Genomic DNA, 14,061 nt, shown 5'->3' with positions numbered 1-14,061 from the left:
GTCAGTTTAGGTCGAAATTTTTGTTGTTAATGGGCAAGCTATGCAAATTTCTGTGCCGTCGGGCTTGAAGCACTGTACGCACCCTTTTCACCCGGACTCTTTTTGTTGTCGGACGGTGCGGATAATGGCAGCAGCGATAGCCGACTGTGAAGTTAACGACGAAAGCAATGATCCTGGAGCAGCACCATTCGGAAATTTTATTAATTACTATTCGTTCAATCCCCCAGAGAACCGACTGAGTCTCATACCGAGAACGCTTCTTCAAGATATCGGATACAGCACTGAGAGAAGCGAACCTATACTTGTGCTTGACGTGGGGTGTAATTCAGGGGTGAGTCTTTTTTAAGTCAACAGAACAAGGAATATTAAACTACTTGCTATTAGCTGTGTTTTATAACGGCAAAGGCTGCATGGCTGAGAGAGCGAGTTTTCATAATACATTTCTCTGAAATTAATGTTCTTTCTTGTTAGCAAAATTAATATTACTGTATTATGTCGTGATAAATACATCCACACTGGTAGCTCGGTCATCAGTTTTGTTTTAACCCATTTTGACCCTCTGCTTTAAAAGAGTCGCTAATTCTCTTTCAATCTCTCTTTCAATTACGCAGGATTTAAGCGTGGCTCTATATGCGCACCTGACAGGGCACTGCGCTAGTGGGGACGCAGCTGAAACCGGGGAGCTTCGCCTCCTAGGTGTCGACCTGGACGAAGATCTTATTCTCCGGGCAGAACATTCCAACCCTTTCCGGGAAAACGTCTCTTTTATTCCTCTGGATGTCACACATGATCGGGACAGTCGGACACAGCTGGAGGGTTACCTGGCGAGGTTTGGGCGCTCGCGCTTTCACCTGTGCGCGTGCCTGGCCGTCACCATGTGGGTGCATCTGAACCACGGCGACGCCGCGCTGCTGGAGCTCCTTGGCCGCCTGGCCTCCCTCAGTGACCACCTTCTCCTGGAGGCGCAGCCCTGGAAGTGCTATCGCTCTGCGGCCCGCCGTCTGCGCAAACTGGGCCGCCGCGACTTCGATCACTTCAAGACACTTGAGATCCGAGGGGACATAGCGGAACGTGCCAGAGAGCATCTGGAGAGGCAGTGCGGTATGGAACTGTTGCGCAGCTTCGGAAGCACGTCCTGGGACCGCAAACTGCTACTCTTTGGCAGACGAGAAATGAGGCGGGAAGAAATATAAGTTTATGAGACTTATTGTGATGTGACTCGCCATTACTACGACCCTATGCAGCCAAAGTGGATGATGTTATAATTTATTTTCCTTCTGGCAATATTCAAGGAGATATGGGTTTGAAAAACGAACTATACAATAAACTACAGTTTTACATATGTTTTAGTAATTTCATTACCTTTGTGAATGAATATTTATGTGGTTTATATTGTCATTCTCATACTGTGTTATCTGTGTATTGCATAACCACAGAACATTTTGGTAAACGAACGTTAAATGATGAAGTTAAATGTGTGTATTGTGGGGGCGCTGTGTTGCCGCAAGGGGGCGGTGATGTTCTCTGCCTAACATATAAGCGGACTTCCCTGGACTGCCTGAGCCCACGAGCCATGTAATGAACTAGTATATCTCCTGTGACTCAGTTCGCATTAAATGTTTTCTGCTCGCAGGATAGTAATGATACACGATCTATAATAGATAAATGTGACGTGAGAAATCCTTGGGAAGCACTTCAGGACATTTGAGTGGAAAACGATTTTAAACTGGCATACATTTTAGTCTGATACATGTTAAAAAATTGAGTTTTTTTCACAAATTTCAAAATGACTTCATGCACTGTTCATAACAGGTGTTGCCGCAAGTTGGTTAGAGCATAATAAAAAAATAAGTATGAAACAAATCAAATAAGTTTTATTTGTATAGTGTTTTTATAGAGAACTGTCACGAAGACACTTTACAGAGTTACAGAGAAACATTGGGCAAAAACCAGGTCTGAACCCCCAAAAAGCAAGTGACGTAAAACATTTTTAAAAACTCCATGATGGGAAGAAATCTCAGGAGGAACCCGGCTACAGAGGAGGAGCCCATCCCCCACTGGCCAGCCTGGTGTAAAATAGAGGCAGAATGGATGTAACAGGAATGTAATTAGGGATCTGTCATGGCTGAGCAGGTTACAGGAGAGGTATTAAACGATGTGGTAAAGCAGGAAGTCCAAAGGAAGGGATGTGTAACATGTAGTTCAGAGGGGCGGAGTGATGCATCTTGGGCTGCAGGATGTGTCAAAGGCGTGGGCTTGAACCAGGGGAGGGGCTGGGCTGTACCTGCGTGAATTACGCGAAATATGGAAAGCCCCAGGGCGCTATGCTATGGTAATGTATCTAAAGGACGTGGAGAGATCACAACTATGTGAGTGATCCTGGACTGACAGTACCCCAACCTAGCACAGAACTGCTCACCTAAGCGTTTAAATGCTGTAGCAGAAACAACTGACAATCGTTACTTTTCACTCTTCTAGCTGACTTCTACACGTTCTCTCCTGTCTTTGTGCTCTTTGTGTTAAGGTTCAATGGCCCACTATTCTGGCACAGCTATCTGTTCTAATTGACTAACATACCTGGGAGAGAGATGAGACCTGTGTTCTGTCTCTCTGGGGTCTGTACATAAGTGGGTAGTAACAATACCCTAAGCGGGGCTGTATGTGGGAAGTCTGTTACTGCAAAATCCTGGTCGAGTTCACAAGTTACTATGCACTCCTATGCCATGCTACTATCAGCACTGTTAAATATATCACAGATGCTTGTGTAGATGGAACAACATGATGCCTCCATCTAATAGGCATAAGCACCTAACAGCATACGGAGGCATTAATCAGGAAGTTTTAATATAATGTGCCTGCATGCAGATGTCACAGTGAATATCAGACTTGTGGAAATTAATTTTCTGATGCACGTCTGCCTGCTTTCTGCCCTAGTAATGCAGTCTTGATCACCGGTACTCTGTCACAGTGTTTGGAAAGGGAGGTCACAGTTAGGTTTGTGTCCTGCAAGCTTATTGGTTGAACAGTATTACTGTAGACAGTGCTGTATTGTAGGTCAGCGCTTGATGTGGCCTGAATTGCAGCCTTCTATTGAAAACCCCACCTACACAAAATCACGATTCCCCAAAGAAAGCGCCTGACCATTCGTTTATCAGCGAAGTGCATTTCCGAAATTTGGGTGGATTTAACCAAAAGTCACAGTAGCTGTCAGAAATTTGCTTTGTCAAAATGGCATTCACTCAGACATTTGCGTTTATATTCGCTGTTGCAGTCCAGCCAAAAAAATGTTATTAAAACAAAAAATAATATTTGGCTGAAGGATTAAAGGCGTCCATGTATTTTTTTACACAAGTTAGTTCCATCCCTGTCAGGCCTGTTTTCTTTCCTCATCCAGCTGGTTTGCTGCTGAAGTGAAGGAGAAACTCTAGATGCTTTGGGCTTTCACTCTGGATGGTGGGAACCTCTCAGCGCTGGAGTTCATTGGTTTCTTATTACTGGGTGGGTCACAGTCCTGCCTCAGATACGTAATTAAAATATTTAAACTCTTTAGTTGCTGGTAAAATTTGAAAAAACTTCTGAAAATACCAGAGAATTTTCAATTAAATATGTTACCAACAATGAATGTACAAAATACTTTTTTGTTCTGAATATTGATGAAAATAAGTTTTTTATATTTAAATTGTCAGTAATTTTCACAATTTTAAGCTGGCTGAAAAATAACAAGTAAACTTTTTCCTTGCCTAAGAACCTGGAAGTTCCCACAGAGCCACTGATTCTGTCTTTATGTCCGGCATCCTATCATCCATGTTACTGTTTCATGTGACGGGCATGTGCTCTGCTAGCATGGATTTACACTGTGTTTCATGTAGTTAAAACAGTTCCAGGAAAATACAAAACACCGTAAAACAAAAAGCTGGAATACTTAAAATACTGGTAATCCTGTAGGGACTGTATGTACACTGTGAGAGTTGATTTAACACTGAATATTTTATTGTGTACTTTGTAAGTTTGGCAGTTTATTTTGGTGCCAAGCAATATAAGGCTATAAGAACGAGTAAAATAGATCCAGAAGATAAATTCTAAAATAAACAGGCAGCCAGAGTAACTAGTGTAATATGAGCGCTCTTCCTTGTTTTGGTCAAGTCTTGCATGAATTCATTTTAAGCATCGGACTGTGAAAGAGAGGGTCTAACTGCTGGAATGCTCTGAAGATTAAAAGGCACACTTTGGTAATGTTTCTTATATGTGATTGGAAGCCAAAATGTGAATCTAAGATTTCCCCCAGGATCCTCTCCTCTGCTTTAACCTTTAATGCCAGGTCATTTCACATTTTATAGAGCACGCCAGATGCATAGCAACCAGATAATCAAATGACACAATGGACTCACTGCGGCATCAGCTACCAATGCAATGTGACATCATTCTTTAATGGAAGTATCTCCTTTTTAAGGAAATTTATCTGTACCAAACCCTGTCTCCTCTGGCCTTTCTTTGTCTTCGAACCTCTTTTACTGCTCTCTGTTAGCTGCATATAGACTGATATTTCCAGTTATTTTACTATAATGATCATCATATTCTGTGTCACCGAAACCTTATTTGGAATAGAATGCAGGTTAGAGAGGCAGTGGTTTAATTGAACTGGGAACAAAGGTGTGCCATTCTGCAGAAACTTGTACTAATGTAACATAAAGAAAATTCCCATTTTTACTCCCTGATTTTGAACAGGTAGTTACCATTTTCAGACTGTCCCACTGCTTCAGCATCCTACCTGAATTTTGGAGGGCACAGTCTAGCCTTTTGACTCGGCTATCCACCAGCTGACCTACAAATCCATTATGGCAGATGACTTGCAGTAGGCTCCTGTTGGACTGTAGGGGTCGCCATTGAGCAATGAGGTGGCAGTGCCCTATTAACCGGACCCCTCCCTGCCCGTGCAAAGCTGTGGCCTGTCACGCCTCATCCTGTGGAACTCCCAACCACAGTCAGTACTAGGACTGCCATGACTACATCCTTCACCACACTTTCTTGGCTTTAAAACATTCAGTGTTCTGTCTAAACCACTTAACATTCCCACTTAAAATTATACCTGTAGAAAACACTTCAAAAATTGTACTCTGCCACTTTTCTAGATATTTGTATCTGATGTATATCTTTCCTTGACAGTAGTCCAAACAAAGTGATAAAGATTTATAATATCATACATTCATAATTGATAACTGCTGAAAACGAGCGCTACGCATTTTTTGTGAAGGTCCCCACTTCGGCAAACCTTCCAGTTATTCTTGTATCAATCAGAATTAGTGAAGGAAATGAAACCACTCAGCCGAGGTAAGGATTAGTTAAGTCGGATTCCTGCCTGGAGATAGCTGTGGAGTACCACAAGGTTCTGTTCTTGGGTCCTTGCTTTTCTTCCTGGTAAGGCTGCTGAGTGTCGATATTATTCCCAGATAGGAAGTGATGGGTCATAGGCACACAGATGAAATAGCACCAATGGCAAATAACTTTCTTCTACTGGACTCAGAATTAAGGCAATATCTTATAAATATCTTAAATACGAACTGCATCCCAACTGAGTTATTTTAACATATACTGTATAGTAGTAATCAGTGATGCTGGGGTAACAATTCAAAATGATGCTCTTCAACTTTAAGGTGTTTTATAGGCATCGCTCTGTGCAGTTAAATGAGAACTTGACTCCAACAACTACTGAACTCAACCATTCCAGAACGGCTGGTTTTCTAGATTGAAAGAATGGAAAAACCTGAAACAGGTGGTAGAGCCTTTACCTAGAGCCAGAGAGTTATTTATTAGATTAGTAATTGTAGGGTAAACTGAGATTTACCTAGTTTTTATTTTAGTATTTATACCGTGGCCAGGAAAAGGGTTCTTTGTCAAAGGACTGAACAACATACTACGGATTTCAGCTTGGAGTGTTTGCATCTGTCTGCAGTAAACAGATTCACTTTCATAATTTTTCAATTAAATACAAATTGCTCTTTAAACTGACAAGCATTATACTGTACAAACTGGACTCTGCAAGAGATGGCCTCTATCAGTAAAAATGATTCAGGCAGACAGTTCCTCAGCTAAGTTTTGCTATAATCATAAGTCACAGTTTTATTTATTTGCACTTGATTACATCCCACATTAATATCATGCAGATAAATTGTACAGACAAATTGCTTAAAACTTATTATGTATGGATATTTTCCAGTAGCATGACAGAAGTTCCCACATTTCACCCAATGAGATAACAGAGGTATGCCTTATCTTTTGAAATCTCTTTGTCAGGTTTTAGGTGTGGTTCTGCTTTGATTTTAGAAAAAGAGTGTAGACTCACCGCAGGTTTTGTTTTCTGAAGTATCTTTTTGCGCCATTGTTTATATCCAAACCTTAAGCCTTTCATCTCTACTTTAATACCTGCATTCATGTTTAACCTCTTCAGTCTAATGAAAAAGTAATAATTATGTATATCGAGACTGAAGAGTGGTTGACAATTCCATACAAGTACAGCAGGTGCTATTTTAATGGAGGGAACAAAAGGATGACATTCATTAACTACAATGTACAGATTTACCCCTTTAGTCTTTTAATATTATAATGAGTTACAATGTAAACACAAAGAAAATATCACTGTAACTGAAGGCTTGAACACATTTATTTTTCTGTACTCAAAGTTTGACCCTGTAACTTGTAGAGACTGTACAGCAGTGGTTACCAGCCCTGTTCCTGGAGATCTACTGTCCTGGAGGTTTTCACTCCAACCCTAACAAAGCGCACCTCATTCAACAGCTAGGCATCTTGTTGAGCTGCTAATCAGTAGAATCAGGTGTGCCAAATTAGGGTTGAAATTAAAACCTGCAGGATGGTAGATCTCCAGGACTGAGCTTGGGACCCACTGCCACAGTAGGACCAGACCCACCCCATGAATCACACTAGCACAGAACATGATTGGTGTCTGATGAATAAATCAAAGCTATGACAGAAAGAAACAGCGGCTCTTTGGCCAGGGCGTGCTGAAGGCTGCAGGGTAGCAGTGGGGCAGTCAGGCTCGTTTGGAGGGAGGGGCTGATCGGACCCTTAGGAGGAGCTGTATCTGGTGTTGTTGCGGGTCTCAGTGGTTTTGATCAGGAGCTTCGAACCCGGGCTGCTCTGCTGATGGCCATTCAGAGATTTGGATCCTGCTGGAAAGAGGAGAGCAGAGGGGGTCAGATCATCTTTTCCTAACATTTCAACCTGGCTGGATTAGAGCATCTGCCGAATGGCTCATTTTAAATGTGCATCTATGCATGTAAATTGTGTTAGGTGGTATGTGCACTAAACAGGGTGCGGCTAAATTAATTGAATTTCAATTCAAGAAAGTCACTGAAAACTGTGACATAATGCATAATGTAGCAATACAATTACATACAATCACTTGCCAATCACTTATATCTACCTAACAGAAAAAGCCTGAAAACGTAGTAGTTTGTTTTAAAACTTTTGTGAAAATACATAAAATTGGAGTGAACCGTCTTCATTCACAGCGTGTGTATATATTTATTTCTCATCTGGCAGTGCTTACCGTAGCTGGTCACTGATTGAACGTTACAAACCACCTGTTGTCCAAGCCTGGGAGACAGAAGAGAGAAGGTTTGAGGTTTAAACAATGTTCACAAGACAAAGCTTCCTTGTCCTTCAGTATTTTTCACAGTTGCGGTCTATCAGTATAGAACCACCGAAAGTAACCCAAAATAATTTCCACTTGTCATAGTCGCTGCAGTGGTCGAGCTGCGTTACTCTCCTCGTACCGCCACCCCGGCTCGTGCTCACCTGTCCTCCTCCCCTTCCAGCAGCTTCCTGTAGGTGGCGATCTCGATGTCCAGGGCCAGCTTGACGTTCATCAGCTCCTGGTACTCGCGGAGCTGACGGGCCATGTCCTGCTTGGCCCTCTGGAGCGCGTCCTCCAGCTCCCGGATCCGCCCCTTCCCTTCCTTTACCGCCAACTCGCCGCGGTCCTCAGCCTCGGCAATCTGGCTCTCCAGGCTCAAGCGCTGGGGGGCGGGGGGGCAGGGGACATTTAACCGCATCAGGGACCCCATTTCACCCAGGCAAGGGTCAAACAGTCATTAAAGATGCTTCAGTACAGGCCTTTTACAGCAGAGACATTCTGACAGTAAAACCTCTGAAAGGAAACATCAACTCCTGTTCTGAGCTGAGTTCCTCCTGGTGAGATTTTACTTCACTTCCTGTTCTTTTTTTGGGGGGGCATTATGTTAAAAGTCTCTTCAGTGGCAGACTGTAATGTTTTTAACAGCTGTTTAATTGGGCAGTTCCTGCAGTAGACGCGTGTGAAAGCCCCTGCAGGCCCCCTGGGGCTCACCCATAGGCCGCTCACCTGGCTCTTGTGCGCCTCGATCTCGCTCTGCAGACGGCCAATCGCGCGGTTCAGCTCCGCGATCTCGGCCTTCGCGCTGCGCATCTCGTCCGCGTACTGGCTCGCCTGGAAGGACATCTGGTCGAACTGCTCGGGGTCAAAGGGGAAAACATTAGCCATCCCGCCACCATCCCCTCCACACACACATTCTCACACTCTCACACACACGCACACACACACATACACACACACACACACACTCCCTCTCACACACACACACACACACACACACACACACACGCACGCACACACTCCCTCTCACACACACATACACACACACACACACACACACACACTCCCTCTCACACACACACACACACACACACACGCACTCACACACACACACACATCTCCCTCTCACACACACACACACACACACACACTCTCCCACTCACACACACACGCACACACACACTCCCTCTCACACACACATACACACACACACACACACACACTCTCCCACTCACACACACTCACACACACATTCTCTCTCTCACACACACTCATACACACACACTCTCTCTCACGCACACACACTCCCTCTCACACACACATACACACACACACACACACACACTCTCCCACACACACACACTCACACACACACTCACACACACACGCACGCACACACTCTCCCACACACGCACACACACACGCACACGCACACGCACACACACACACACACACCTTGCTCTTGTACCAGGCCTCGGCCTCCTCCCGGCTCTTGGCTGCGATCTCCTCGTACTGAGCCTTCACCTCGCTCACGATCTGGTCCATGTTCAGGTTGCGCGAGTTGTCCATCTGGACGATGACTGAGGTGTCCTTAATGCTGGCCTGCATCTCACGCAGCTCCTAGTAGGGACACATAAAAAGCCTCGATCCGCATCACCTCACTGCCTGGCTGCTAAACAGTAACAAACCAATGGCTGCTGAATGCTAGGCTTGGGGACCCACAAGGCAACAGCTGTTTGCGGTCTTAGGGAACCAAAGAAATGGTCAATTCACAGAACATTCGCTGGAACCTTGGGCCTGGTTTGAACAAAAGCTTTCGGGACAACGATGACGAACTTCAGCCCTAGATCTAACACCGAGGCCTACCATACTCCACTTCCTGTACTCCGTTTCGGTGACGCAATCGTACCTCTTCGTAGGCGCCCCGCAGGAAGTTGTGCTCATCCGTCAGGCCCCCCACCTTGTCCTCCAGATCGGCTCTCATCATGTACGCCGAGTCCACGTCCTGTAAGAGGAGGACGCTTTCACCCGCAGAAACATCTCTGTGTTCACACACCAACAGCCGTTTAAGGCAAACCTTCGGGCTCTCTGTGAAGGGCTTGACTCAGGGCCCGACTCGGGGACTGCTGTTAAAAAGTACAGCAGTGCCCGTGACACGCAGCCATTTTAAAACCATGGCATTTTAAAGCAAAGCCACTAGTTTCCACAAAGCCACATAGATGGTCCCAGTGGAACTATTACGACTTTTCCAGCTTTTCCTCTTAGCTATTTTGCTGTGGTCATGTGATACCCAACCCCCGGTTATTCTGTAGTTTCTTTGTGAGGAGGGCTAGCTTCACCCATAAACTGCATTGTGTTTCTCTCTGAGTGTATTGTCACTGGGCTGCAGTGATACGGCCTGTTCTTCCCCCCAGAGTTCCTGTCTCATGGGACTGTGGTGGGTAGCTGCGCTTCCTTCAGGCGCTGAGCTGAGGTAATGGTGTCACGGTCACAAACAGAAGGGCTGCTTCTGTTAAAGCACAAAGCAGGCCGAGGGGACTAAAGGCCCTCTCACCTTCTTCAGCACCACAAACTCATTCTCCAGGCAGTTCCTCTTATTGATCTCCTCCTCGTACCTGCAGGAGCACAACAGGAAGACACGGCTCAGGGATTTACCCGCAAAAACTGCAACTGAAATGGCATGGCCACATATGAGTGAATTTTATTGCTTTTTAAAATCTTCTCAGTGGTCCTAGTCGAACAGGATATCAGAACAGGGTTCACTCCTGCAGACTTCCATGCGCTGATTGCATTGCATTGTGGGTAACACAAAAAGTTATTCTGTTAATATATTCAGATTAACCTGGGTTTGCCATAAATTCATATTTTAATGATTCTACTGGAGTAGAATGCATGCTTTACTTTGATGTGATCAATACTCATTAGTAGCTTTATAAGGCATCTGCACTTTTAGCGCAGTCCACTAACCACAGGATCATTAATACTCATGAAGGGGCGGGGTTCACAGTGCAGGTAAATTCCACTGACAGTCAATGAACATGAAAGCCAGTCAAAAGTTATACGCATCGTGAAATTTGGTTTATGAGGGCTAGCTACAATGTTTTACATCGGGGTATAGCCAAGTGAGTCAGTGTCAGAGCAGCTAGCTAGCTTATAAGACAGCCTATGTTTTATGTACCTGACAGTGGATAACATCACAAATAAGCTGTCAGTCATTGGTTTGCCTGGACAAATGAAAGAATTTTGCTCCTCTCGGTAGGTCAAAATAATTGGTTGAAACCAGTGAGTCAGTGACAGCATGTACTCTAGTAGCTCCACCCATTTTGCTTCACGAAGCCTCAGAGAGCACCTTGGTGGTTTGCCCAGGCGGCCCGAGCGCTCACTTGTGCTTGAAGTCCTCCACCAGGCACTGTGTGTTCCTCAGCTCCCCCTCCAGCTTGGTTTTGTCGTTGTTGGCGATGTCCATGTGGCGGCGCAGGCCGGCCATGTAGGCCTCGAACAGCGGCTCCACGTTGGAGCGGCTGGAGGTCTGGCTCCGCAGGAGCTCATACTTGGTCTCCAGCATCTTATTCTGCTGCTCCAGGAAGCGCACCTGAGGGAGGGGGAGAGAGAGAGAGAGAGAGAGAGAGAGAGAGCGGGAGAGGGAGAGAGAGAGGGAGAGAGATGGAGGGAGAGAGAGAGGGAGAGAGAGAGAGATTTTTATTTCTACAGTTTATCATTGCCTATATTTCTCGCTGTCCTTCACACTCAAAATGTCCGAACAGCATTTAATTAGGTTTTGTTTCTCTGTGACTAAGTTTGCAGCCATTTTGTGTCCTCCTTAACTGTTGTCTATGCCTGAGAGACTGCAATTATTCTAAACTGCAATTATTCCAATGAACACCTGAACACCTGGACCACGTCAGAAGGTCATAAAAAGTGGGAGGAGCCTTCGCACACACACGATATTTTGAGAATTAGTTTCTGCATTACGGACTATGAGTGAGCACAACTGAGCCTCGCTATTCATCGTCCGATTCTGTCTGTATGAATTATATTATACTATGCTGTTTAGAGTTTTAAATGTATTTTAAACTATACATTTTTTCAACGGTGTTTTGATAAATTATCTCTAAAGAGGTTTGTCAGGGGAAAATGTTACTGTAAGCCCTACAGGTGCAGTATATTAACTTAGCTGATTATACACGGTAACATGACATAATCAGCAGACACACTGGCTGCAACACGGAACTGCTGAAAAGTTAAAATTACCGACCAGAGGCTAAAATATTGTGTTTCTATTGTTCGACACGAAATAAAAGTAGGGACTATGCAACGCACTTTTCTGAATATTCAGGTCTCAGGTGGCTGAACCGACTCAGACGTGTTTTGGACTAGCTTTCCAAAAGTTTAAATGGGGTACGAAGCAACAAATGCACTGTAAACAATGGTGAGTTATTTTGGGGTGGAAAACGCAACACAGGCGTAAAAGAGGCAGCACAATAGTGAGTTTGTGGCTGTTTTAACCCTGTATCTTTCCCTGGAAACATTATCTGCGTGCACCCAAAAATCTGCAGTTTTGATAAACATCAAAATATAAATGTTTTAGTATTACAAAATGTTTTGAGCCCTGTAATGTACAATAGTAGTTTTTTTTTTTGCGACTGCCATCTTTCCAAACCAAATTTGGAAATTGTATTATTAATATTACATGTCAGCTGGCAATGTAGTAGGTCTATGTATTGCTTAAATCTCATTGTATGTTGTTCCTACAATCTGCCCAACCCTCACTTTCTAAAGAGGTAGTAAATCCTAGCGTATATGCCCAAACGCCGTCATGATTCCAGGTAACGGACGGTCTCAGAGACGGAAACGCACGACGATACAGAACACAACGCAAAAGCACAGCTCAACACTTCAGGGACTTCACCATATAAAGTGCTCAAGCAGCGGACAAATACTTCTGAAAAAAAAACATCTGAATCATGTCTGCAGTGGACTGACCTTGTCGATAAAGCAGGCGAAGCGGTTGTTGAGGGTCTTGATCTGATCCTTCTCCTGGGTGCGGATGATCTGGATGCTGGGGTCGATCTCCAGGTTGAGGGGCGCCAGAAGACTGCGGTTGATGCTCACGGAGCTGATGGACTGCCCGGAGTAGGCAGAACTGCCGCTGAACCCCGTAAAGCCGCTCGAGGAGGAGACGCCGCCGAAGCCGCCGTAACCGCTGGGTTTGCTAACGGTCCTCAGACCGTTGGAGCTGATGCGCTTGGTCCGCAGACTCATGGCGGGAAGAGATGGCGAGACGGAGAGGCGGTAGTGTGGGTGCGCGAGACGGGAGCAGCCGGGCTTGACCTCAGTGAAGTGCGTCTCCACTGGATCGGCTTCCATTTATTCAGGCAGCGGGGGTGGAGCTGGGGTGTCCTTTATGTGGAATAACCAGTTGGACATCCCGCTAATGCGCCCCTTCCCTCTGTAACATAATCTGAGTTTAATGTGTCTCCTGTGTAATCATGAGCCAACTCGGCATTCTGAGCAGCCGTGGGAATATGAGAGAAACCTCACAGCAATCACAAGTCTGTCAAATAAATAACCCATCAAAATCCAATGAGATTATTTTAAAAATCACACAATAAATCCCTGTTATTTTCCCATCGGGAAACCCATTGGTTTCCCATTAAAATCTCATGTTTCATGGGTGCCAGTTCACAAAGGAGTGGTGTTCCAATGACAGCATTCCCGCGGGATTCCTATTGAAAAATTATAATGGGAATCCCATGGGAATTTCTCTACAAGGGAAACCAAAATAATGCAAATGTCTGCAAAAAATCAAATTGAAAGTTTCTGCGTGACACATTCACCGACAGATTCACCATCGTGTTTCATTCGGTAGTTTTACAGGAAGACCAGGATGGACTGAGGTGAACCACTGTTCAATGTTCAAAAAACTGCCACTAAGTTTTTAAAAACAGACAACGCAGGTTTTAAATGATTTTATTTTTGCTGTTTCGGACTGACAGGGAATATTTCTACATGCTTAATTTCAAATCAGGGCTGAAATTAATTATGAAAGAATTATGAACAAAAGACTGTCCTACATAAGAACAAGAATAAGAAAATTCCAGAGAACTAAAGCTCATCGGTTTGATGGATACCTGCTACAGTGCAGTGCTGTAGGGGCCATGAAGAGCAGAGATTGTCAGATTGAAGAAGCAAAGATCTGCTCCACAGTATTCCTCCACCCATTGAGCAGACATAGGGGCAATTCAAAGATGAGATTTTAACCCTTTTTATACTGAATCAGTAAATATACAGCAGAATAAATGATTGTATGTAAAATAATCTAAGGTGTGTAAGTCTCTCTGAACTTGCAATTCTTGTAAAATGGATAAAAAGTAAAACAGGTTATACTGTGGGGTAGAGTAAGTGCTGATGGT

At 44.4% G+C, this 14,061-nt stretch overlaps 2 protein-coding genes across 3 annotated transcripts; one reads left to right on the top strand and one right to left on the bottom strand.

The window, feature by feature from the left end:
• The first annotated feature begins 49 nt into the window (after window positions 1-49).
• On the top strand, window positions 50-1,690 carry LOC135238588 (pre-miRNA 5'-monophosphate methyltransferase). Its single transcript, XM_064306642.1, has 2 exons — window positions 50-331; window positions 612-1,690. The coding sequence occupies exons 1-2, from the start codon at window positions 125-127 to the stop codon at window positions 1,191-1,193; spliced, it is 789 nt and encodes a 262-aa protein (XP_064162712.1). The 5' UTR covers window positions 50-124; the 3' UTR covers window positions 1,194-1,690.
• A 4,950-nt stretch (window positions 1,691-6,640) lies between these two features.
• On the bottom strand, window positions 6,641-13,030 carry si:dkey-222f2.1 (keratin, type II cytoskeletal 8). 2 transcript variants are annotated; one of them, XM_064305475.1, is made up of 9 exons: window positions 12,632-13,030; window positions 11,032-11,240; window positions 10,203-10,263; window positions 9,558-9,653; window positions 9,104-9,268; window positions 8,378-8,503; window positions 7,813-8,033; window positions 7,565-7,611; window positions 6,641-7,184 (listed from the first exon to the last, which is right to left on the bottom strand). In XM_064305475.1, exons 1-9 carry the CDS (start codon window positions 13,013-13,015, stop codon window positions 7,081-7,083), a joined length of 1,413 nt encoding a protein of 470 aa, XP_064161545.1. In that variant the 5' UTR covers window positions 13,016-13,030; the 3' UTR covers window positions 6,641-7,080. The 2 variants fall into 2 exon arrangements, with proteins under 2 accessions (XP_064161545.1, XP_064161546.1); XM_064305476.1 differs by having other exon boundaries at window positions 6,641-7,181.
• Window positions 13,031-14,061: the final 1,031 nt, after the last annotated feature.

This window comes from Anguilla rostrata, chromosome 13 (genome assembly GCF_018555375.3).
Source record: "Anguilla rostrata isolate EN2019 chromosome 13, ASM1855537v3, whole genome shotgun sequence".
Taxonomy (NCBI): Eukaryota; Metazoa; Chordata; class Actinopteri; order Anguilliformes; family Anguillidae; genus Anguilla; species Anguilla rostrata.
Note: the sequence above shows the minus strand (reverse complement) of the source record. Positions and strands in the feature narration are given on the sequence as shown.

What these genes read in the sequence shown, in the direction of transcription:
- LOC135238588 (XM_064306642.1), top strand. Translation starts at nt 125, where the DNA reads ATGGCAGCAGCGATAGCCGACTGTGAAGTTAACGACGAAAGCAATGAT. An exon ending in ACGTGGGGTGTAATTCAGGG is followed by an intron (nt 332 to 611) that starts GTGAGTCTTTTT and finishes TCAATTACGCAG; the next exon opens with GATTTAAGCGTGGCTCTATA.
- si:dkey-222f2.1 (XM_064305475.1), bottom strand. Translation starts at nt 13,015, where the DNA reads ATGGAAGCCGATCCAGTGGAGACGCACTTCACTGAGGTCAAGCCCGGC. An exon ending in TCGCCTGCTTTATCGACAAG is followed by an intron (nt 11,241 to 12,631) that starts GTCAGTCCACTG and finishes CCCCTCCCTCAG; the next exon opens with GTGCGCTTCCTGGAGCAGCA. An exon ending in TCAATCAGTGACCAGCTACG is followed by an intron (nt 7,185 to 7,564) that starts GTAAGCACTGCC and finishes TCCTCTTTCCAG; the next exon opens with CAGGATCCAAATCTCTGAAT.